Source organism: Erpetoichthys calabaricus, chromosome 17 (assembly GCF_900747795.2).
Source record: "Erpetoichthys calabaricus chromosome 17, fErpCal1.3, whole genome shotgun sequence".
NCBI lineage: Eukaryota > Metazoa > Chordata > Cladistia > Polypteriformes > Polypteridae > Erpetoichthys > Erpetoichthys calabaricus.
Window position 1 is genome coordinate 25,514,531 of NC_041410.2, and position 25,882 is coordinate 25,540,412.

General features: G+C 40.1%; 1 protein-coding gene across 1 annotated transcript in view; it reads left to right on the top strand.

Annotated features, from left to right (window-relative positions):
- The window catches only part of nphs1 (NPHS1 adhesion molecule, nephrin), a 163,147-nt gene that overhangs the window by 51,716 nt on the left and 85,549 nt on the right, over positions 1-25,882 (top strand). The window contains exons 7-10 of the mRNA XM_051920777.1: positions 7,156-7,277; positions 7,382-7,553; positions 10,126-10,283; positions 14,694-14,835. Of these exons, the coding sequence (XP_051776737.1) occupies positions 7,156-7,277; positions 7,382-7,553; positions 10,126-10,283; positions 14,694-14,835 (594 nt within the window). The remainder of the gene's footprint in view (positions 1-7,155; positions 7,278-7,381; positions 7,554-10,125; positions 10,284-14,693; positions 14,836-25,882) is intronic.

Below are 25,882 nucleotides of genomic sequence, written 5' to 3' on the forward strand. Positions count from 1 at the left end.
CTGCGGGAGTTGGGGACCCCTGCTTTAGACCAGGGGTAGGCAACGTCGGTCCTGGAGTGCCACAGTATGTGCAGGTTTTTGTTCCAACCCAGTTCCTTAACGAGAACTCAATTATTGCTGATGAAGCACATATTGCTTAAGTGACATTTTAATGCTTCATTTGAGTGGTCTCGCTTGTTAAGGTTCTCCACCTTAATTGCTTATTTCAATCTTAAACTGCTGCATTCAGTGTTTTAATTGCTCCTTATTAGCAATAAGATGTAAAACAGGGGTAGGCATTGTCGGTCCTGGTGAGCCGCAGTGGCTACAGGTTTTCATTCAACCCAATTGCTTAATTAGAAACCAATCATTGCCAATCTCAGACCTTATTTAATTTTATGGCTTGTTAGTCTGTGCAATGTAAGGCTTTTATATCGTAGATTTTTTTCCTTTCCAAGGATATCATCCAAATGATTTGAAGCCTAAAACAGATCATTTTCAGTCTGTCACATTTTTCTATTAAGTGTTTTATTAAATCAAACCGTGCATGACGAACACACACAGATGTAATTGGAAAAAAGCTAGCTGGAGAACTGCTGGCTGCTTTGTCTTTTACATCTTATTGCTAATAAGGAGCAATTAAAACACTGAATGCAGCAGTTTAAGATTGAAATAAGCAATTAAGGTTGGAGAACCTTAACAAGCGAGACCACTAAAATGAAGCATTAAAATGTCACTTAAGCAATATGTGCTTCATCAGCAATAATTGAGTTCTTGTTAAGGAACTGGGTTGGAACAAAAACCTGCACATACTGCGGCTCACCAGGACCGACGTTGCCTACCCCTGCTCTAGACCAACACAGAGAGAACAGGCAAACTCCCTTACAGACAATGACGATACTAACTCTGTCAACTAATCTACCCAAAAATTAAAAAAACAAATTTTAATGAACAAGCCATGATAACAGTGAAATCATTTAGTGATGACATCACAATGGGTTTGTCTTGGATAAGTGCACCACTGCAGTCTTTAGAGGTGTCAGACTTGTGAAAATCAGACAAGACAAGATATTAGAGCCTGGAAGAGATCTGAGGTTGAGAGAATGGACACCAAGATCAGGAAGTTTCTGACCATGCATGGATTTCACCATCCAAAAGCAGAAGTCAAGAGAATGAATGGTGGCCGTGGACTGATTGAACTCATGTCTGCATACAACAGTACCTTCGTTGATTTGAGTGACTGCATCAAGTCTGTCAGAGATATGTTAATGAAACTTGTCAAGACCAATTAGACCAGATAAGCAGTATAACAACAACAACAACATTTATTTATATAGCACATTTTCATACAAATAATGCAGCTCAAAGTGCTTTACATATAGCTTACAAATAGCAAAGGCAAAGGAAATCAGGAGCAAGTACTTGCTGGTGCAATCAGTCTGCAATGAACCCGAGGCTCAGGACCATCACTGCATCAAAGATAACTGAGCTGCTGAAAAAACAAAACAGCCACTGCATACCGTCGCTTTGGCAGACCATTTGTGGGCAGAAGTGCAAGCATATCATTGCTGAACATCCCCAGGATGAAGGGAGAGACCAAGAGCCTACTCATTGCAGCACAGGACCAGGTAATCAACCCCAGGTACTACCAGTAAAACATTTTGAAGAAGCGGGTTTGACAGCAAGTACAGAACGTACAGTACAGCACGGCTGAGGAGAGACGATCAGCCATGTCATTGCTGGATACTGGCTTCTACTGAATACATAAACCGGCTCATCAAGGTTGGCAAATTCCCATGATAAACAAAAAAAAAAAATCAGGACAAATCTTAGTTTAAGGAATAAAATTACAGCTTAAAACTGCTGTACCAGTTGCAGCGTGCAGTTTCAGGACATTTGACTGATTAATGACTACAATTAAGAAGATATATTGCAAGACAAGACATCTCCTTACCATCAGATGCATTCAATAACTAAAAGACATTAAATGAAGAGATGAGGAGGTGAATTAGACGAGAGAGCCCACTCACACCTCAGCTATTATTGGTCTAAATGAGTGCATTAAACTAGGCAAAGTCCACCAGGATCACGAATGAGGCAAAGTAAAATATCCATCCATTTTCCAACCCGCTGAATCCAAACACAGGGGTCTGTTGGAGCCAATCCCAGCCAACACAGGGCACAAGGCAGGAACTAATCCCGGGCAGGGTGCCAACCCACCGCAGGACACACACAAACACACCCACACACCAAGGCCAATTTAGAATCGCCAATCCACCTAACCTGCATGTCTTTAGACTGTGGGAGGAAACCGGAGCGCCCGGAGGAAACCCACACAGACACGGGGAGAACATGCAAACTCCACGCAGGGAGGACCCGGGAAGCGAACCCAGGTCCCCAGGTCTCCCAACTGCGAGGCAGCAGCGCTACCCACTGCGCCACCGTGCTGCCCCTCAAAGTAAAATATTCTCTCCAAAAAGAATCTATTATAAATTAATCAAAGAGAAATATTTCACAGAAAAGTCTATTGCTTACAATGTAAAAAAATTGTCAACACTTTAGTTCACAAAGAATGAATAAAGTGGTTAATCATCTCTGCAACGTGGTCTACTAAAACAACTTGACTGGAATGGTCAAAGGTGGCTTAAATATAACATTTTTCTCTTGAGATTGTATTCTTTAGTATAAGACTTCTGAATCCTTCATATTCACAAGTAATTTTACCAGCATATTACATTACACAGAAATAAATAACCACTAAATAACCTTTATAAAGGTCTTGTTACATAACCGCATCTACTCTGTATATATCTTATCTTATATATACATGTAAGTGTGTGTGTCTGTGTGTCCGGCCCGGAAGTGTGAGGCTACAGCATGGAGCTGAAAGAAAGCATTTCCATTGCCAAAGTGAAACCGCCGAGGAAAGACAAACTCGCTTAGCCACTAAAACACAAGCAAGGAGAACACATCGGCAAAACGAAACTTCCGAGGAGAGAGAAACTCACTTAGCCGCTGATAGACAAGCTGGGCGAGCACGTCTGCAAAATAAAACTGCTGACTCTGCATTTCAATTTTTTTTCTGACGAGTTCAATAGTTTCTAGGAGCCCGGGCTTTTTACAGCATGGACTTACACGGTTAATATATATACGAGGGGGGACCCAAAAATAACCAGAAATATTTTTAAAACGTGTTTAATTTAATTTTCTGTACAAACTACAATTAGTCTCCTTCAAAGTACTCTCCATTGGCGGAAATACACTTATCTAACCGTTTGTTCCATTGTTCGAAACATTTTTTAAATTCGTCTGAAGTAATGCCCATTAATGCTCTGGTCGTTTCTTGTTTTACCTCTTCGACGTCAGCAAAACGCCTTCCTTTCAAGTCTTTTTTCATCCGAGGGAACAAAAAGAAATCACACGGAGCTAAATCCGGTGAGTAGGGTGGGTGGTTCAGGGTTGTCATAACGTTTATTGCCCAAAAATTGGCGAATGCTGAGAGCAGTGTGAGATGGAGCGTTGTCATGATGAATGAACCAATCGCCCGACTCCCACAAATCAGGGCGTTTCCTTCTCACACTGTTGCACAACCTACTTTTACAAAAAAATTCACTGAACACAAGCACAACCTTCCAGACTGATGGCACTTGGCAGACTGACTTGTGAGGAGTGTAACTAGATCGCCCTAGTGGCCCAACCACGTACTACAAGTACCAACCTAACAACAACAAAATTCCGGTTATTTTTGGGTCCCCCCTCGTATATATAAAATGCTAATGGTTGTGTCTGTCTGTCACGTAATTACTCATGAACCACCTGGGCTAGAACCTTGATCTTAGTCTTAATCAGAAGCTTATGACATGGTGCACCCTGATGAGCCTCACCATGTGGCTAGTGCCCACCCCCATGAAGATATTGGGGTTTGTGTCTTTTTTATGTAGTGAGAAGTCAAGCAAAATAACACCTTTTTTTGGCTAACTTAAAAGATTACAATATGCACGCTTTCGAGGCAACTCAGGTCCCTTCTACAGTCAAGATGTAATCATTTGTGTCTTTTTTATGGAAATTGTTTGTGGCTTTTTTATGGAAAACTGCCTAGGCAAACTGATTAAGAAGATGATGTGGTAGAGAGAAAAAGAAGAGCAGCAACATTTGCTGAGCATGAAGTAAATTGTAGATGCCAATTGCATAATAGGAAGAAGAAGAATGACAGCCACTGCCTCTGCTGTGTGTAAAATGTGGCTACCGACAACCTCCATTAAATCATTTGAGTTTGCCTGTTACTAGTGGCAAACTCCATAGGGAAACTAATTTACACAACAGAGAGAAAAAGTAAAGGAGTGATATGTGATGACTGTGAGGCAATTTGCAGAAGCTGATTAAATGATAGGAAGAAGAAGAAAAATGACTGCCTCACCTTCCGTTGTCACTACCGCTGGTACTTGCGAACCATTAAGGCTTGGACTTTGATCTTGGTAGGACCCAATGCCCACATGCTCTCTAGTAGGAGTAGTAGATACATATTTGCAGTGCCTAAACTATAATGTTATAATACAACCAACTCAGAACCAGAATTGAGAAAGAAAAATAGAATTGCTTAAGAGCAAATCCATGGATGATTATTTAAACAATCTCAGCAGGCTATCAGTTGATAAAGAAATGTCTATGGCACAGTTGCAAAGTTTCGATCTCAAAGGACAAACAAGGAGCTTCATAACAGCAGCCCTGAACCAGTCACTCAACTTTACTTTGGAATGGTCAGAGGTGGAATAAATGTGACACATTTCTCTTGATGAACAACATCCTAACCTGATGATGTACACAAGATGGAAGAACACCTAAGCTATACTGTTGCAGATTTTGCACCACTAGCGCCTTCTGAATACGCCAATAGACGATTCGAAATAGCAGTTACATAAACTAGATAAGGTGCAAGTGCCTGAAAAGAACGACAAAAACGTACCCAAAAAGTCATCAACATCAATGATACCACTGCCATGTGGGATATACTAATTCTCACACGTTGTATTTCATAACAAGAAACTGAAAACCTGTTTACTGATCAATACAGCAATTCCAGATATTTCAGACATCATGCTGAAAAAAAACCAAGAAACTCATCAAATATAACTACCTTGAAAGTAAGATCAGCAGGATGTTGAATGTGAAAAGAAAAGTTGTAATAGTTGGAGCAAAGGTAACAATCAAGAAGAGATTTAATCAAAACCTTCAGCTGCTACCAGGCCACCCATCAGCCGGCAAGATGCAGAATGTTGCACTAATGGGTGCTGCACACATCCTATGAAAGAAGATTGCTTTGATCTTTTGTTACGATCTAAATTTACCAGTAACTGCCATCAAATCCAAAAATGCTGAAATTGGCATAATGGAGTCTAACAAATTAAGAGGGAGAAAAGGCTAAGCATAATAATAATAATAATAATAATAATAATAATAATAATAATAATAATAATAATAGCAATGATAATAACAATAATAATCTGTGAGTCATAAATTGATTCTCATTCTGGATTGATTCATTTGGTTGAATATTTGCTTTCACATTCTGAGCTTTTTTCCATTCACTACATGTCCTCATGTATGGCTACACTTTCTGTAAAGTTATTTTAGCAACTTTTTTATAATATACAGTACTCTCATACACTGGCCAGACTGGGTTTTTTTTACATTAATAATTCTCGTTTTTATTTATGTGAGTGTAGTTTAGCACTTTTTGTGTTCAATTCTATTCTTCAAGTCTATTTGTACCAATTTTCTGTTGATAACAGTAGTGTATACTCTGACAGTACTCTTATAGCCATTAAGATTCACGCCATCGAAGAGACAGTGATTTAATTATTTTTTTGGTTGAGATTCCAGGGACGCCCCCAGCCTTGGCCTGACCCACACACACTCACAAGCAGAGACACAAAACCAACGAATGAATAAAAATATATATATATATTAAATGAAAACCCAATACAAAACAACAACAATCAGACCAACCTCCCTTTTCCCCTACGGACATACAATTGCAGAATAACAATGAACAACAACAATAAATACTCACAACAATGTCCTTATACAGTCCAATACAGCAAAAGCAGGTGAAATGGTATGGTGTGAAGATGAGAATCCAGAGAACAGCTTCCGTAAAAAATGAGTGAAACAGTCCTACCGGTAGTCCTGAGCGGTAAGAGGTAAGATTTTCAGGAGAGCTCCTTTTGAAGACACGCGATGATAAATCCACCACTATACACACAACAGGCAGGTACAAGACAGTCCATTCATCCTAACGGGAAACGTTCCAGGACACAGTTGACTTTTTAAATGACATGTTGGACAGAATACACAAAAACACCGATCTCTTGTTGCTCCGTCAGGCCCCCCTTTTCAACTTTCTCACTGGCCTCTTTCATCCCCAGCAGTCCCTACTTCCATTCCAGTCATCCTATGCGGGTAATCCGCCTTGGGCTGCTGGGAAACAGAGTTCTCCCACTCTGGCATTTGTATGTCAATGTGAATAAACAAAGCTTTACACGTGTTTGTCACACATCTAATATGAGAGGTAGCACAGTTGTTGGATCTAGCCTGCACTTAAACCCCATGCCTGGTTTTCGTCCATGTGGCAAGCATACATTCTTTCCATTTCTGTGTGGGGTCTCCACCAACATTGTCAAAAGACATGCTGGCTAGGTTAACTAGCTGTTGAAATAGGCTGTTTGTGCGAATGAACCCAGCAATAAACTGGCACCATCTCTAGGGCTGTTTCCAATCTTTCACCAAGCTCGGCAGGGACAGGTTCTAGCCCCTCATGATGCTGAATTTGATTGAGCGTGTGGCTCCTCATCTGGTTTTTGAAATTTGGTGTGGCCCTCAGGCCAAAATGTATGCACGCACAACTTTGTGATTATCTATGCTGTAGACATCTAGCAGCTCACTACAGTGGAGAAATCACGGATGTATGGTATGGCAGCTGCCCCTTACTCTGAAGTGTGCCACCTCTCTGAGCACTTCAGCCATTGATAGCTACATTAGCAGTCTGCCATTGGTTGATCCATGTAAGAGCTCTCTTTTTGCGGTTGATGCCCCTGTTTTATAATACACTACTATAGCTAGAGCACAATGAATGTTCTTCTCTTGTTTATCATCCTCCACCTTTTCTCACATGGTTAGTCCCACCTCAACCTCCAAGGATTGAAGGATATGACAAACCAGAAGTGAAAGCCAAGGACACCCTGAAGCTGGAATGTAAGTCTACAGGGGGAAATCCACTTGCTACACTTCAGTGGTCAAAGGTTAGTGAATGCATTTATATAAATATATTTTTCTTATTTTGATGATGATCTAACACCTCTTCCACCATTTGTTTCTTTGGCTTCTCTGCTCTATTTCTCATTAGAATGATGAAGTGCTGTCCACAAGTTGGGAAATAGATGCAGCTACAAACACAGCCCGCAGCCTCCTGACCATGGAGGTCAAACCAGAAGACAACATGGCCAAGCTGACGTGTGAGGCTGTCAATGAAGTAACTCCCATCCCTTTGCAGCACACCATCCAGCTGCGAGTTGTCTGTAAGTCTTTTGACTATTTTTTTGCTTGTATGGAAGGACTTACCCACACGGAGCAGCAGAAAGTTACTTGCAAACCACAAAAGGAAAAGTTCACAGGGTAAATGATCTAGAACAGGGGTCTCCAACCTTTCTTCCCCTGAGAGCTACTTTTACAAAAATGAAAATGGCCGAGAGCTACTCATGTTTTCTAAAGTTTATTCTCATAGCTTATTTCAACCCAAACAAACTGAATAAGTTTGTTTTGCCTGAACATTTACAAAATGTTGGTATCCACAATTCACATTTTGCATTAAAACATCACAAAAAATATTTAGTTCACCTGCAAGTGCATTTTGTATGTCTGTATGCATTTTCTAGATTATCTCACACTATTGAATTAAAACTTGAACACTGTCAAAACTATACAATACAATTACAAGTACACAGATATTCCATATTCATTGGTCATTTTGTTCCATGTCACTGTTTCACTTTATTCACATGTCCAGTTGCCTGTGTGATGTGTTTTTTAGTTAGTCAGATGACTGGCACTGCATGGAGTCAACAAGAGAGGTGTATGGTGGAGTGGAGCCACTTAGGTTCACTCTCATGGAGTCATTTAAATGTTCGTCTGTCAGTCTCGTTCTAAACTTTGATTTCATGACATTCATGTTAGAAAAGGCAGACGCATAGAGGTATGAAGACCCAAACAAAGCAGACATTTTCAGAGCTGCTTGGGGAAGATTCTTATAGTTATCAGGCTCTACTAAGCTCCAGAAATGCTGAGAATGCTGTTGAGACTTTAACCGCACATCATTTTGAAGATTTACTAATATGTAAGATATAAAATCCAACGTCTGTCTGTCTGTATGTCTGTCTGCTTTTCACATGAGAACTACTTAACGGATTTTTCTATAATTTCCTTGAACATTCCAGTTAATTTTGCGACTTCTCTCATTGCGCTATGTATCATAGTTCGCTTGCGGTACTGATTTATTTGCATAAATCCGAGTTTGGGCTTCCTCACTCACTCGCCAGCTTCGGTGCATGTTCCTTAACTCCGCTTAGGTAGCGAATGAGAGAACAACTGAATTCAACTTTGTTTGATATTTAAAATAAAGTGTTACTTAGGTCTTGATGAGTTTGAGTCCGGATATTCTCTTAAGTGTATGCCACATTGAAAAGATAGATTGCAATTCAGATTGTGGATCCTGTTAAAGGATAGTAATAAGATTTTTTGGAAAGATTGCCCATCCCTAATTTTGATTAATCAAGTTTTCAAATTTATGTAGGATTCATTAACCCTTTGGTGAGCTACTTGGAAAGGGGTTGCGAGCTACCGGTAACTCGCGAGTGACATGTTGGAAACCCCTGATCTGGAATGATGGCTACACCATGAGAAGGATCTGTACGAGAGTCTGTTACAATTGCCTTATTGGTTAGTTTTATAAAGCCTGTGTCACTAATAAATAAATGAATAACATCAGCCCACCAGACGCCCACAGGGCCCAGTTTCATATTAGCCAAACTCACTAGCTTTGATGTTCTTTAATCAGGTATGATGTCCCATTGTTGATAATTAAATGTTGACACTATGGAAGTTCATATTCCAGCTATACTGTATGTATATCCATTATTTACTCAGCTGAATCACTTCAGTATGGCTAAGCACTCACTATGTCAAAAAAGAAGACCACCGCAAGGCCATGAACCCATTGTCTCTCAACAACAACAACAACAACAACATTTATTTATATAGCACATTTTCATACAAAAAGTAGCTCAAAGTGCTTTACATAATGAAGAAAAGAAGAATAAAAGACAAATAAATTAAAATAAGACAACCTTAGTTAACATAAAAAGGAGTAAGGTCCGATGGCCAGGGTGGACAGAAAAAACAAAAAAAAACTCCAGAAGGCTGGAGAAAAAAATAAAATCTGTAGGGGTTCCAGGCCACGAGACCGCCCAGTCCCCTTTGGGCATTAAAGGTGTGCATGGGGTCTGAAGGGCGGCACGGTGGCGCAGTAGGTAGCGCTGCTGCCTCGCAGTTGGGAGACCTGGGGACCTGGGTTCGCTTCCCGGGTCCTCCCTGCGTGGAGTTTGCATGTTCTCCCCGTGTCTGCGTGAGTTTCCTCCCACAGTCCAAAGACATGCAGGTTAGGTGGATTGCCGATTCTAAATTGGCCCTAGTGTGTGCTTGGTATGTGGGTGTGTTTGTGTGTGTCCTGCGGTGGGTTGGCACCCTGCCCGGGATTGGTTCCTGCCTTGTGCCCTGTGTTGGCTGGGATTGGCTCCAGCAGACCCCCGTGACCCTGTGTTTGGATTCAGCGGGTTGGAAAATGGATGGATGGATGGATGGATGGGGTCTGAATGCGCTCTGAATCCATTGCACTTGTGAAGCATATTAAAACTAATGACGGTGCTGAGTCAGGCCTTTGGGGTGGCTCATATGCCAGAAAGGGTGAACCACATCTTTAATGTTATGAAATGCCCATAAGGGGCAGATTTCAATGTTATTTAAACGTGAACTTAGATAAATTGAAAGTCAATGATCATTTCTTATCTGTGATATTTTGTGTTTCTCTATCTGCAGTCCTGCCATCAGAAGTCACAATTCTAGGCTCCCCCAGAGGGGCGGAGAATAAACAGATCACTTTGTCCTGTTTCACGACTGCCAGCAACCCTCCTGTCCAGATCCGATGGTGGCTTGGGTTTCGAGAGCTCAATACCACTGAGGTCACCATTACAGAAGTGAGTGCGGTCCTACATGGACCATTGACTATGACTGTTGATTGTGAACTTTTTTCAGTGTTGCTGCAGCAAAATTCGTTGTCCTGTGCAGTTATGTCAGAGCCACTAACATGAGCAGACAGCCCCATTGTAACTGAACTCTTTACTGCAGTAAGGGTTTTCATGTAAGCTGTATAATTAACATTAAAAATTAGTTTATTTCACCCAGACTAGCTTCTTTTAAATATCTGTCCAGATGCTTTGTTCCACCAAAGTTAAACTTATCAGGTTTAAGGAATGTCCTTAATGTAAGTTTAGACTTGCAACTGTTACATAATGGATGCTTAACCTAATTAAGTGCCCATTTAATAAAAAGCAAGGATTAGTAAAACAAATTGATTGCCTCAAAGACCCACATATTACATCGTCTATTTGAGTATGCCAAAAGCAATGCTTGGTGCACTACACATCATCTATCTGTTCTTTTTATGAATCCAACATTTTCACCTGTAGTATTGATCACAAAACAAGAGGCAACCTTGAATAAGAAGCCACTCAATTGCAAGATGAATGTCTACTCATCCCCACATTTACTAATAATGGGTACATTTAGAGAAACTGTTTAACCTAACATGTCATTAGGATGTGGGAGTAAATCAAAATGCACTCACTTTACACATATAGAGAGAAAATTAAACTTCGATCTTAAGGAGACTTTATGGGACACAGTGCCCCAGTATCATTTGTTAAGCCTCTCAAAGTAAGCGTGGGACACAGGGGGATGAAGAAATGCAATGGTGACAGTAGAGGAACTTATTACTTGACAAGCTGTGTAGTAGTAGGGTGTTGTACCGTGTTAGCCATTGTGAATGTAGAGAAAAGTCAAGCAAAATGACACCTTTTATTGGCTAACTAAAAAGATTACAATATGTAAGCTTTCGAGGCAACACAGGCCCCTTCTTCAAGCAAGATGTAATCAATTATCAATTATAAATCAATGATAACATCTTGCCTGAAGAAGGGGCTGACATTAACAATGCATTGGTATCAAAGATCAGTGTCAGACATTTCTGGGGTATCCAAGATTCAGACAAATACCTGTGTCTTTGCACTTGTGTTTATAGTTTTTTTCTGGTTCAGACTTTGGTTCTTTTTACTAAAATTGAATTTCGAGGTATATTTTGGTTAGACGGTATATTGAAGTCCTTTTTATGGGACAGCTTAACTATTAACTAAATAAAAGGGCTTGATAGACCGAATGATCATCTTTCTTTTGTCAAACTTCTCACATTCTTATGTTCTGCATGGTCAGCATTTATAGCTTACATAGAGACTTATCGTTCTTCCTCAGGTCCCTGCTTAAAATCTTACCTGCTAAAACTTTACCAGAACAAATGTATTTTATTTACCTTTTATTGAAACGTATTTTGGGACCCACCTCCCTGTGATCCAAAATGGGATTAATCAGTTTCAGAATCAACGTCACTTGTTAAGTTATTAGCTTTGTTGCTGTTAAAAAAAAAAAAAAAAGATGTCAAAATCAGGAATTGAACTTTGCACCCCTAAAGTATAGTGTCATCATTCCCACCACTGAGAAACCAAAGTGGAACCAACCAACCAGATCGAAGCCAAACTAACCAATCAGATTGCTGTTGTTATGACTGAGAGGTCCTCTGGCTAAATGCAAAAGGGACATTTAAAAAATAAAAGATGCATTATCACAAAAATACTCTGCAAGTAGATGAAGCTATGAAGAGCACACAAGGCAAAAAGGAATCACCAGCAAAGGCAATCCAAGACGAACAACTCCCAAAACATAATCCAGTGGTGAAGTCAAAAAATAAAGCAAAATGGCTAAAAGTCCAATGAATCAAAATACCAAAGCACAGCCAAAACAAAAGTAACATTCACCAAACCCTCTAGTGCATACAAATTGAACTATGGAAGACCCTCCAGATTTCTATTGCAGAGGGCAGCTCCTGAAAATGATCGGCGGGTGGCCCCGCCTCTTGGGGAACCACTCATAAAACACATGACACATAGCGCAGTCATTTATTCTTTGTTACTCAGTACTGCCTAATCTTATTTTTGTTCCATATAAACTTTTCTTTCTTCATCTTGTAAAGCACTTTGAGCTACACCAATGTGATATATAAATAAATGTTGTTGTAGAAAACAAAGCAGACAATAAACAAAAATAACATTAGCATACCTCCGCGACTCCAAATTGAACAAATTAGACATAAAGCAAGACCTTGAACACCAGCCAGGGGAGGGAACCCTGTAACAGCTGTGAGCAACTGGATACACACACACACCAACTCTCACACACACACACACACAGACAGTAGTGTTTAGAACGCTGCTATTTTTAATACATATAAATGATTTAGATTGGAATATAAGTAACAAGCTGGTTAAGTTTGCAGATGATACCAAGATAGGTGGATTAGCAGATAATTTGGAATTCGTTATATCATTACATAAGGACTTGGATAGCATACAGGCTTGGGCAAATTTGTGGCAGATGAAATTTAATGTCAGTAAATGTAAAGTATTACAGAAGTCAAAATGTTAGGTTTGAATACACAATGGGTGGTCGGAAAATCGAGAGTGCACCTTATGAGAAGGATTTAGGAGTCATAGTGGACTCTAAGCTATCGACTTCCCGACAGTGTTCAGAATATTAGGTTTTATAGCATGGTGTGTGGAGTAAAAGTCCAAGGAGGTCCTCCTCAAGCTTTCTAACGCACTGGTGAGGCCTCATCTGGAGTACGGTGTGCCATTTTGGTCTTCAGGCTATAAAAAGGACATAGCAGCACTAGAAAAGGTCCAGAGAAGAGCAACCAGGCTGATTCCAGGGCTACAGGGGTTGACTTATGAGGAAAGATTAAAGGAGCAGAGGCAATACAGTTTAAGCAAAAGAAGATTAAGAGGTGACATGACTGAAGTGTTTAAAATTATCAAGGGATTTATTCCAGTGCATCAAGACTGATATTATAAATGAGTTCATCAAGAACACGTGGACACAGTTGGAAACTTGTTAAGGGTAAATTTCGCACAAACATTAGGAAGTTCTTCTTTACACAAAGAACGATAGATACTACCAAGTAGTGTGGTAGACAGTAAGACTTTAGGGACTTTCAAAACGCTACTTGATGTTGTTTTGGAAGAAATAAGTAGATAGGACTGGCGGACTTTGTTGGGCTGAATGGCCTGTTCTTGTCTAGACTGTTCTAATGTTCTAATGTTTTATTATAAAGTAGATAACAAGATTTTCAAATAACATAGCATCTTGAACTCTGATTGAGTGTAAGTAGGCAATCTCACATTCAATGTGCACTTCCTAGTTTTTAGTGTATGGAAAGCAGAGGTCGCTTGGACAGTAAGCCCAAGAAAAAGGAATATACCAGTATATTCGTCAAGGTCACCCAAACAGCTGAAATTAGAAGTCACAAATCTCAATAGACAAGGGAAAGCAAGATGGATTCTTCAATACCTAAGACATGGGTGTGCTTTAGACAAGATTGTTTCAGTTTCGTGACACTTGATGTCTTTCTCCATATGGGTGACTGCATTTCCTAATGACACTCTTATTAATGAAGAATTTCATACATAACTTTAAAAGCTTGCATTTTTGTAAGCTTCAGCAGTCCTCACTTTGCAAACCAAGTTGTAAATTGATTTCCATTAATTCAGATCCTTGACCAAAATGCTGCTACGAATAGCATATCAGTTCTTAAACTGTGGTCCATTGGCAGCTGTCATGTGCAAATAGATTTATGAAATTTCTTTGTGTTTTAACGTTATTACAGGCAGGGATTTGTCACATTAATATTGATGTATACAGGTCTGCTTTACATTACAATCTACTGAAACGAAGAGAGACACGTTATGTATTCTATAGAAATCATTTACTGTAGCTGGACTTTCAAAATTTATGAAAAAGCTCCGTGTGATGAAAAATAATGCTTTGTATTTCAGGGTCTTCAGAGAGTTTTAATTTTGTGTCGGTTATAGTAGATCTCTCATGCTTTGGAAATCAAACCCAGAATGGATGGAGTAATAATTTGTTTTATTGCACACTGTATGTACTGGTCCTGTATAAAATGTAGGAGGGTGTAGTGCCACAAAGGATAAAAAATGGAAAACATTAAAATAATCCAAGTTAACCTTATCTGTCTCTTTGGATTTACGGAAGCATCCGTCTATGGAGGTGACCCACTTACCCAGTCCAATACTGTGATGTTTTCTCCCATAATAAAGGCTCCTCACTCTCTTACTTTCGCTGCCCTCAGGTTTTCTTTTCAGAGCAGCGCTTGCCCAAATCTGAACATATTTGGCTAAGTGTAAATTGTTTTGTAAAGCAGCTCTCCCACCCTATTAAAATCAATCTTATTTATTCATTTATTTTTTAACCTCTAAATGCAGGCTTCCAATGGTGGGATGGTGACCATGTCAAATGTGACTCACACTCTGTCACGGGATGAAAGCCAACAGCAGCTGACGTGTGAGGCCTTTAATGAGGCCATTCGCTACACTAAGAGCCATTCTGTGGAAGTCAGCGTGTATTGTGAGTATTGACCGCGTCGTAGGCTGTCACAGTGCCTGGCATCGGTGGTACATGTGAATGTGCCCTCTGGTTGTGGCTGGCTGATGCAGTGTGTAGTTTTACTCTAAGACCATTTAGGAAAGATATAGCATTGCTGTAATAAGAAACAAAGCAGAGCATCGCAAAAAAAAAAAAAAAACAGGGAAGACTAAAGGTTATTGTCTAAAGTTTCACAGATTTATCCACTTATTATTATTTTTTAATAAGAATAAACAGTAGTACAATTTGGGAAAATTTTAGTTAGGCATTGTTATGTCTGGGAGTCGCAAAGATGCTGTGTCAGGCAAAATTGTCCTAAAATAAGGAAGAGTCTTGAGTCACAATTAGTGGGGCCCCACCATGTGAACAATCTATGGCAAGACTGAAGGAATCAAACAGAACAGCCCCCTTTAGGTTCATTTGCATTAAATATTTAAATATTTTTTTAAATTTTGACCAGTCAGCCCACAGATAAATGGTTTTGACTACCCTAATGGCTTAACATTATGTAAAGTGGAGAGCGGTGTTTGGGGTTGGCAAGTGGGGCGACCCCCCCAGGCCCAGCTCCTATAGGAGCTCCGTTTTTGAGGTCCGAGTGTCCCGCTTAAGTGGATTTGTCAAGTTATATTCTACAGTATATATATACTGTATATATATATATATATATATATATATATATATATATATATATATATATATTTGAGATGCTTCCAAGAGGAACCCTTTTAAAATCCCTCTTCAAGGTCAAATTCCATACATGTACATCTTTGAAAACATTCTATAGTCCACCTTCATCGCCCAAAAGGGTCGCCAGAATAATCCCTTCCTAAAATAGGAGAAGCCAACCCAACTAATGGGCTATACTTATCTATAGAAAAAGACATTACAGATCCAGATTAGACTACGAATATCGTCAACGACAGGCAAGAAAAGTGGATTTCCGTCTCTGAACCTGGATACCGCTAAGAGATTTCTTGATGATACTTCTACGCTAATTTCACACTTCCTGTCAAAACACTGAAACTCACATTTTATTTGTAGGCCATAAACATGTTCGACTATCAATGTCCAAAAACATGTATCGCCAATGATAACCGGCTGACATGACATCAATGTGAGTTATGACTATGACATTCTGCATATTGAGACTCAGAGTATACTCGCAATTTGGGTACGTTTTCCAGAAGAAGTCCTGCTAATTTCCACATGACACTGCATCACATTTCACACTGTCATGGTATTGTCATGAATTATGACTTGCACTTTTTTAATAGATTATATCTTTATATTTTGATAAAGTCCGCATGTTATCATGCAAAAATTTAGCTGAATACTATAATGAGAAAATCCGGTGTATGTTAACATTATTTTTATTAAATTCACAAACAAGTTTATACAGTCCACACATACCGGTAGCAGCATTTGACGTAACCGGCCCCGCATAGGGCCCCGCACTCCCCTAAGGCCGCCTCTGTCTAAAGTCCATATCATATCATCTCACATTTAATGGTGTCATGTTGGCCTAGCAGGCACAGCTTCAAGCATTACAGAAAATGTTTCCCTTAGTGCTCAATATAGGCATGATGCTTCCTTTACTAGAATACCTAGAAGAGGTCCATGCCAATTCAGCTTACTTCAAATGCTAACTGCTGGTTTCTGGCCCAGGCTGTCTTAAAAGTTCAAAACATAAGGAAATAAACATTCCAAAAATCTATCAAAAAGCCCCACAAGGAGGAGAATGATTGAAACCCCTTATTTATGTACCATCGAGCAATGCTGAATCCTTACCAATTGAAAATGTATCTATCACAATATAAAAATATTAACAAGAATTTTTAAAATTGAAGATATGCTGTATTCATCCCAAACTTGAGTGTCTGCCCGTCTCAAATGTCTTTAGGACAAGCTGCAAACTTGTGAGACATTACAGGGTGAGCAAAACAGACCTGAAGGCTACCTTATGTTTGTAACTTCTGAGAATGTAAGCGACTCTCAGGAAGGTAAAGTGGGGTGTATTAAATACTCCTGCCCTCAGCTGGTAGCACTGTGATAACCACCACATAAGGAGCTCTGTTAGACTTTATCAGAGCAGCAGCTCGTCTGAAGATGAAAGGGCGAAGATCCGGTGCAAGGATAAAAGAAAGATGGAAAGGATTCAGAGCTAGCCTGCCTCCATACATGTGGAATATCCAATTGCTTTTAAATGAGATGGATGAACTTTTAAAATGATCTCTCACAGTGAGTTTAGGCGCTGTGCTGTTTTGTGAACTGCAGAGAACCAACTTAATCTTCCTATTTTAGACAGCATTTTGATGCTGATATGATCAGATGGAGTGGAAAAGACAGGAGGGAGACTGGAAATGTATGTGACTGAGTAATGGTAAAAAGTGAGCACATTATAATTAAAGCTAAATGTAGTGAACTAGAAGTCCCAAAGCACATAAATCCCAATCAGGTCCAAAAGCACTTCCAAAGATGCCCACTAGAGGGGGATATAAGCATCAAACCCCAGCTAGTAATAAGGACAAGCACAATATCTTTATAAAATAAAAGATTTATTGCTCAATGTAAGTACTCCACTCACTATGAATCTCAATGGAGCACAACTGCAAAAAGGAGTTTCCTGAGACACATGGCAATCCAATGCAGAAATGTTCCAATACAAAATCCCGAAGCAAAATCAAAAAACAGAGCAGAATTCACATAAAGTATAAAGCGTGGCAAAAGTACAGAAACTCACCAAAAAACTCTCTAGCACTTCTAAAATGAACCACCAGGAGCTATGGGAGATCCTTCTGATTTACAGGTGCTGGTCATAAAATTAGAATATCATGACAAAGTTGATTTATTTCAGTAATTCCATTCAAAAAGTGAAACTTGTATATTAGATTCGTTCATTACACACAGACTGATGTATTTCAAATGTTTATTTCTTTTAATGTTGATGATTATAACTGACAACTAATGAAAGTCCCAAATTCAGTATCTCGGAAAATTAGAATATTTTGAAAAGGTTCAATATTGAAGACACCTGGTGCCACACTCTAATCAGCTAATTAACTCAAAACACCTGCAAAAGCCTTGAAATGGTCTCTCAGTCTAGTTCTGTAGGCTACACAATCATGGGGAAGACTGCTGACTTGACAGTTGTCCAAAAGACGACCATTGACACCTTGCACAAGGAAGGTAAGACACAAAAGGTCATTGCTAAAGAGGCTGGCTGTTCACAGAGCTCTGTGTCCAAGCACATTAATAGAGAGGTGAAGGGAAGGACAAGATGTGGTAGAAAAAAGTGTACAAGCAATAGGGATAACCGCACCCTGGAGAGGATTGTGAAACAAAACCCATTCAAAAATGTGGGGGAGATTCACAAAGAGTGGACTGCAGCTGGAGTCAGTGCTTCAAGAACCACCAGGCACAGACGTATGCAAGACATGAGTTTCAGCTGTCGCATTCCTTGTGTCAAGCCAGTCTTGAACAAGAAACAGCGTCAGAAGCGTCTCGCCTGGGCTAAAGACAAAAAGGACTGGACTGCTGCTGAGTGGTCCAAAGTTATGTTCTCTGATGAAAGTAAATTTTGCATTTCCTTTGGAAATCAAGGTCCCAGAGTCTGGAGGAAGAGTGGAGAGGCACAGAATCCACGTTGTGTGAGGTCCAGTGTAAAGTTTCCACAGTCAGTGATGGTTTGGGGTGCCATGTCATCTGCTGGTGTTGGTCCATTGTGTTTTCTGAGGTCCAAGGTCAACGCAGCCGTGTACCAGGAAGTTTTAGAGCACTTCATGCTTCTTGCTGCTGACAAACTTTATTAAGATGCAGATTTCATTTTCCAACAGGACCTGGCACCTGCACACAGTGCCAAAGCTATCAGTACCTGGTTTAAGGACCATGGTATCCCTGTTCTTGATTGGCCAGCAAACTCGCCTGACCTTAACCCCATAGAAAATCTATGGGATATTGTGAAGAGAAAGATGCAATACGCCAGACCCAACAATTCAGAAGAGCTGAAGGCCACGATCAGAGCAACATGGGCTCTCATAACACCTGAGCAGTGCCACAGACTGATCGACTCCATGCCATGCCGCATTGCTGCAGTAATCCAGGCCAAAGGAGCCCCAACTAAATATTGAGTGCTGTACCTGCTCATACTTTTCATGTTCATACCTTTCAGTTGGCCAACATTTCTAAAAATCCTTTTTTTGCATTGGTCTTAATTGATATTCTAATTTTCCGAGATACTGAACTATTAGTTGTCAGTTATAATCATCAACATTAAAAGAAATAAACATTTGAAATACATCAGTCTGTGTGTAATGAATGAATCTAATATACAAGTTTCACTTTTTGAATGGAATTACTGAAATAAATCAGCTTTGTCATGATATTCTAATTTTATGACTAGCACCTGTATAGAACAGTTGGCAGTTCCTGGCAGTGATTGGCAGGTGGCTCCACCTTTCAGGGACCTAGCACAAAACACATGGAACATAACCAAGGCATAGTAAACAATGCAGATAAACAAAAGAAACTTTAATATAAAGAAATGATAGAAAAATTAACAAAAAAAACAGATTTGAACCCTAGCCAGGAAAGGAACCCTGGTTGGTATACTGTACAATACTAAAATTCGTAACCCCAACTTCATCCATGATACTGCCTAGGGAGAAAAGTTGCATCATCCTGTTTTAATGCTTATTAACTCAGCAACAGAAATTATTCATTCTGTTATCAACACTCTAATGAATAAATCATTTTGACCCTAGAAGGCTGGTGACATCAGAATAAATACACTTTAATTAGCAAGTCCCCTTTCTGGACAAAACAAGCTGAACCTGCTCTCTTCATACTGTATGTTAATGGTTTTAATTATAAACAAGACACAACATCTTACTGCCACCTATAATTATGTTATGGACACCAGCAGCTCTATTATGATCCAGGCCAGAAATTCTTATGTGTGTTTGACATTTATTACAATATTTATATTATATATTTTTCTTGAGCTTCTATAACTATGCTTTTCACTACAATTTGAATTGTGTGTGTATTGTTTTAACTTGAATGCTCAAAAGAATAAAAAGGTTTGACTAAAAGGGAGACCCAGGCAAACAATTCTCAAAATGCAATCCAAGATCAGAATCCAAGAACAGAGCAGAAGTATATAATTTGTCAAAAATAAGTAAGTCCACAAGAAGGCAGTACAAATGGACCCAAGCAACTTCAGTAGTTGACTGCTAGGTCTCACTTCTGACTAGAAATAAATAGCCAGAAGGCGGAGCCAGCAGCTGTGACTTCAGGGTGGCCCCGCCTCCTGGGGCTTCACCCACAAAACACTGAGAATGGAGACACACTTAAGAGGACAGAACACAACTAACAAATGAGAAGTGAAACCAACAGAAATAACACAATAACTCAAAGTTAACAAAAACAACACTAAAACATAAATACATTGAAATTCAAACTGATACATAACAAATGTGATCTTTAGATAGATAGATAGATAGATAGATAGATAGATAGATAGATAGATAGATAGATAGATAGATAGATAGATAGATAGATAGATAGATAGATAGATAGATACTTTATTAATCCCAATGGGAAATTCACATTCTTCAGCAGCAGCATACTGATACAATAAATAATATTAAATTAAAGAATGATAATAATGCAGGTGAAAAACAGACAATAACTATGTATAATGTTAAATATTAACGTTTACCCCCCCGGGTGGAATTAAAGAGTCACATAGTTTGGGGGAGGAACGATCTCCTCAATCTGTCTGTGGAGCAGGACAGTGACAGCAGTCTGTCGCTGAAGCTGCTCTTCTGTCTGGAGATGATACTATTAAGTGGATGCAGTGGATTCTCCATAATTGATAGGAGCCTGCTGAGCGCCCTTCGCTCTGCCACAGATGTTAAACTGTCCAGCTCCATGCCAACAATAGAGCCTGCCTTCCTCACCAGTTTGTCCAGGCGTGAGGCGTCTTTCCTCTTAATGCTGCCTCCCCAGCACGCCACTGCGTAGAAGAGGGCGCTCGCCACAACTGTTTGATAGAACATCTGCAGCATCTTATTTATAGAGGAGCACCGTGATGCAGTGGTTAGTGTTTCTCCCTCACCACTTCAGAGTCGTGGGCACATGTCCTGGACTGAGCACTGCTTCTGTCGAGTTCATCTGTTCTAATGCTTATATCACGGGTCCGGAAATTCAGTCCTGGAGAGCTATCATGACTGTAGATACTTCGTCCAGCTCAGTTTCTTAACATGTCACTTTTTTTTACCAGAGATGGACCCGACCACGGATTTGGAGTTTTATTTCTCATCCCACCTGCATCTCACTCAGCTGTGAATACCGTAGTTCTAGTGTTTAGAATCTGCTGAGGCCAGGATGACAACATCATCTGCAGACAACAATCCTTATGTTCTCAAACTCAAGGCTCTCCAGACTTGAACTAGGCCTTGACATCCCACCAAGAAAATCATAAACATCACATAGGGTCTCAACACTCAAAACCACTCTTGCTTCAGAAATATAGGAACTGAAACCCTGAAGCAGTGACCCTAAAAACCCCATACTCTATAATCACCTTCCACAAGACACCATGGGGTACATAGCAATAAGCATCTTCAAATCCACAAAACACCTGTACTGAGAACTGTCATATTCCCAGAACCACTCATATTTTAATGTTAGTGTAAATAGTAGGTCCAGTGCTCCGCATCCAGGACAGAATCTTCATTGTTCCCCATGGATCTGAGTTTCAGACTTTCCAGTGACCCAGCATAGGCTTTCGCAGTGAGGCTCGGGAGTGTGATAGGCCACATGCCACATGCTGAAAGCGCTTAATATTTCTAAATGTTTTGTCTACTATGACTCTTTTAGGTTGTGCAGAAGGAAGGGACTGGGCTTAATAGATTGGTGAGATGGTTGTCATGATGTGACTGCAGTATTCAGCTTTATCTTAACTATACAGAATGTGACATAGTTTGAATCCCTAGGATCTGTAAGCAGAAATACTCTGTGTGACCTTGAGAAAGTCAGTTAACCTACTTGAGCAGCAGCTGATAAAAACATACAAATTTAAATAACTGAATATATCCTGAATGTGTAAGTTAATAATAATAATAATAATAATAAAAATGGTTTCAGAGTATGAACCTGTCTGATTGGGCTGATTTATCTGTCAGTGAGTCAATGGCACACATACCAATCTTTTCCAGCACTACAGTTCAAAAGCATTGATTTTCCTTCACTCTGCTTTCTCGATGATTCAGCTTTCACAGCCGTAAGTAAAGTCCATTCAGTCTTTGCCGACTTTTGCTGTCAATGCGACATCTCTGGATTTCATTATCCTATTCAGGTTTATAATGGCTTTTTTTTTTTTTTTTTTAACTAGAAATAGACGACTTCTTATTTCATGACTGTAATCTCCATTTGTGTGGATCATTAAGCCCAGGAAGATGAAATCTTTGCCAGTCTTAACTCCTTTATTTTCACTCTTCACTTGGTTGATGAAGCCAGTTAAAATAATTTAGATTTTTCTTTATATTGAGCGGTTGGGTGGTCTTTTTGCTTGCCTGTTTTAATTTCATCATGAATATCTTCAAACCTTCATAATTTTCAGTTATCATTACAGTTTAATCTGTGTTTCAAAGATTATTGGTAGCTAATAACCAATTTGAGCTTCTGCATTCTCATGACAAGCTTAGCACTGGGGAGTAATACATAACGTAAAAAAATTGAGCCTCCGCTGACCTTTGTTACTGTGTTTAACCCAACACTTTACCACTGTTATTTCTGCACCATCTCCTACAGATAATCCATCCAAATGAGGGGCACCATAGTTTAAATTGCTGAACAAAGTAAAATGATGCCATATAAAAGAGAAGAAAACTTTTCACTCCATTTTAAAATCAATTTAAAAATGTTAGAGTCTCTGAGCCATCACCTATCCCAGTAATGTTGAGCCCAAGGCAGAAACACACCCTGGATGGGTTGCCAGTTCTATGGCCCAGGTGCTCAGTTTGTCTAGAAGCAGGAATGAACTTAACACACATGAGCACCAGAGAAAAGCCCATGTAGACACGGACAAAGCATGCAAACTTGAAACAGGCAGTGACTGGGCCAGGGCTTGTACCCAGCACTCTGCATCCATGGGGCAGAACTAAGAATCTGTACCATAATGCAAAGGAAAAAAAGATTAAAAATTATTTCAATGCTGAAAAGGAAAGAATATTAAAGACACAACATTTCAGCTCCTGGGCGGCACCGTGGCATGGTGATAGTGCTGCTGCCTCGCAGTTAGGAGACCTGGGTTCGTTTCCCGGGTCCTCCCTGTGTGGAGTTTGCATGTTCTCCCCGTGTCTGCATGGGTTTCCTCCAGGTGCTCAGATTTCCTCCCACAGTCCAAAGACATGCAGGTTAGGTGCATTGGTGATCCTAAATTGTCCCTAGTGTGTGCTTGGTGTGTGTGCGTGGGTGTGTGTGTGTGTGTGTGCCCTGCCCGGGGATTTGTTCCTGCCTTGTGTCCTGTGTTGGCTGGGATTGGCTCCAGCAGACCCCCGTGACCCTGTGTTAGGATATAGCGGGTTGGACAATGACTGACTGACTGACTGACATTCAGCTCTACAGCCTTCATCAGCTGTGCGACTGTAAAGGAAAGAGGAGGGGAAAACAAAGCCAGGGTAGATGTGCGGTGAAAAGGTGAGAGGAGGTGAGAAAAAGCCGCCACCAGGAAAGATTAAGGGAGAGATTAAAAAGTTGGAGAGGTCAGGCTGAGAGTGAGCTTAGCGTCTTCTGTCTTTCTTTGAAAAGTGTCTTTGAAGTCCAGCAAAAGAACACAAATGGAGAGATTAGTGTGACTATGATCAGGAGATGTGAAGTGATCTGCAATAGGCTCTGTAAGGTGTTTGATTTTAATGGCTCAGTCTGCTTGCTGTCTTCCTATCTGAGCTATGTAGATACCTGGACATGTCCTACAAGAAATACAAATAAGATTTTTAATCTGGCATGAATAATACTGTTTAATTTTGAATTTACCAGTGGGTCCAGATACAAGAATATTGTTGGTGACATATTTGCAGGTGTCCCAGCAGCTCCTGTTACAGCTCAAAGTGCCAGGTGGAGATGTGGCTCTCCTCTGTGAAGTGAGCTGCAGATGAGAGGTTTGTGTAGGTTAGGTGGTCAACAGAAGGAGACTGAGGGAGTGTTAGATAAAAGGCTCTCTTGGAAGGGTCAGTCTGCACAATGGAGACATTTTGTTTGATGACATGTGGGAGGGACAGAGTGTTGGGGTGGAATGGGGTGACTAGCAGGATGCAGGTTTCATTATTGGAGTTTCCCTTAGAGTTGAGGTTGCAATGTCTACAGGTGGTTTGATTCAGGGCCCTGTCCAAGTCAGCCTCATCACTGCAGAGGTGGTGAAGTCTAAGGACCTCTGAAAGAGGTAGAGAGGTTTTAGTGTGCTGGGGATGGAAGAAGCTGCAGGGAAGGTACGAATTAGTTATGTACCACCATTTCACCATAGTCGGCAGCCATACCACCATACTTCAAAACAGTTCATCCACCTGAAGCTAAGCATGTTCAGGCCAACCACTACTTGGATTGGAAACCATCTAGGGAAAAGTTGGGTTGCTGCTGGAATAGGTGTTGGTGAGTCCAGCAGGGAGTGCTTAACCTGGGGTCTGTGTGTGGATCCCAATGCCCCAGTGAAGTGTTAGGGACGCTGTGCTGTAAATTTGGCTCCATCCTTCAGATGGGACGTAAACCGAGGTCTTGACTCTCTATGGTAATTAAACATCTCTGTGCATTTTTCAAAAAGAGCAGGGTGTATCCTGATGTCCAGACTAAATTTCCCAGCATGGCCATCCCCTGTCTCTGATTGGCTATCTCTCTCACCCCTTCACCACCTAACAGCTAATGTATGGTGAACATACTGGTGCAATAATGGCTTCCTTTGCATCATCCAGCATCCAACATTGGTGGTGGTTGAAGTGGTTCACCTCTGTCTAAGCACTTCAAGTAGCAAGACAAGCGCTGTATAAATGTAATTAATTAATTTATTATTAGTATTATTAAATCACTCACAAGAAAGTCTTTTTTTCCTTAGTTTTCTTCTCTCACAGGTTTTGCTAAATTATTCTAGTGGGGCTCTCCACCTAATACAGCCATTTAATGTCTTTTCAAGTCTTTCATCAGCCCTAAAGTTATCATTGACTAATCCACCCATATTGACACCACATTTTGAATACATAATAATCATTTACTTTAAGTAAAGAATTTGATTGGAACATTATAGGAATCAACTTCTAACCTACTTATCCAGTTCAAAGTTGAAGGGCCTATCCAGAAAACATTGGATCTCAGGGGGACTCTTACCCAAGATGAGGTGCCAGCCCATCTCTAGGCACATGACCCATAGAGACAGATGGAGAATATGCAAGCTCCTCAAAGACAGGGTCTTCTTCGGGAAGCAAATCCAAGTCCCTGAAGCCAAGAGACAGCAGCCATGTGCCTTTTAATGCTGATTACTAGTGTCTGACCATTTCACACAAGTTTAAGAACACATGTTATTGCTAAAGTACTCTTGAACCAGTTTGCATCCCAAAAGTGTTAGAAAGAGTCAACCTTTGGCTAATTTTCTAATATTCAATTGAATCTTGAGTGTTATCCATTGTTTTAAAGCCACCGAATTTGGGATAATTATTGTGGGGCGTTGAAGTTTGTCCTTATAGTTCTGGGCACCAGTCCATTGCCGGACTCAGTTACTTCTATAATTATATGTTAGATCCTCCCCATTAATCTGCCACACACTTTTTGGGTGTGGAAGGAAAACCAGAGTAGCCAGAGAAAAATTCACATGCAAGTAGTTATAGGTAAATGTGCACACTTCACAATGACAGTGGCATGGCCTGGATTCTATCTTTGAGACAGCAGTACCAGTCTGTTATCCACTTAATCATCCCCACCTTAGTCATTATTATCTATCCACTCAAACCACTCTAAATTGTATCTGTAATTAAATTAATAT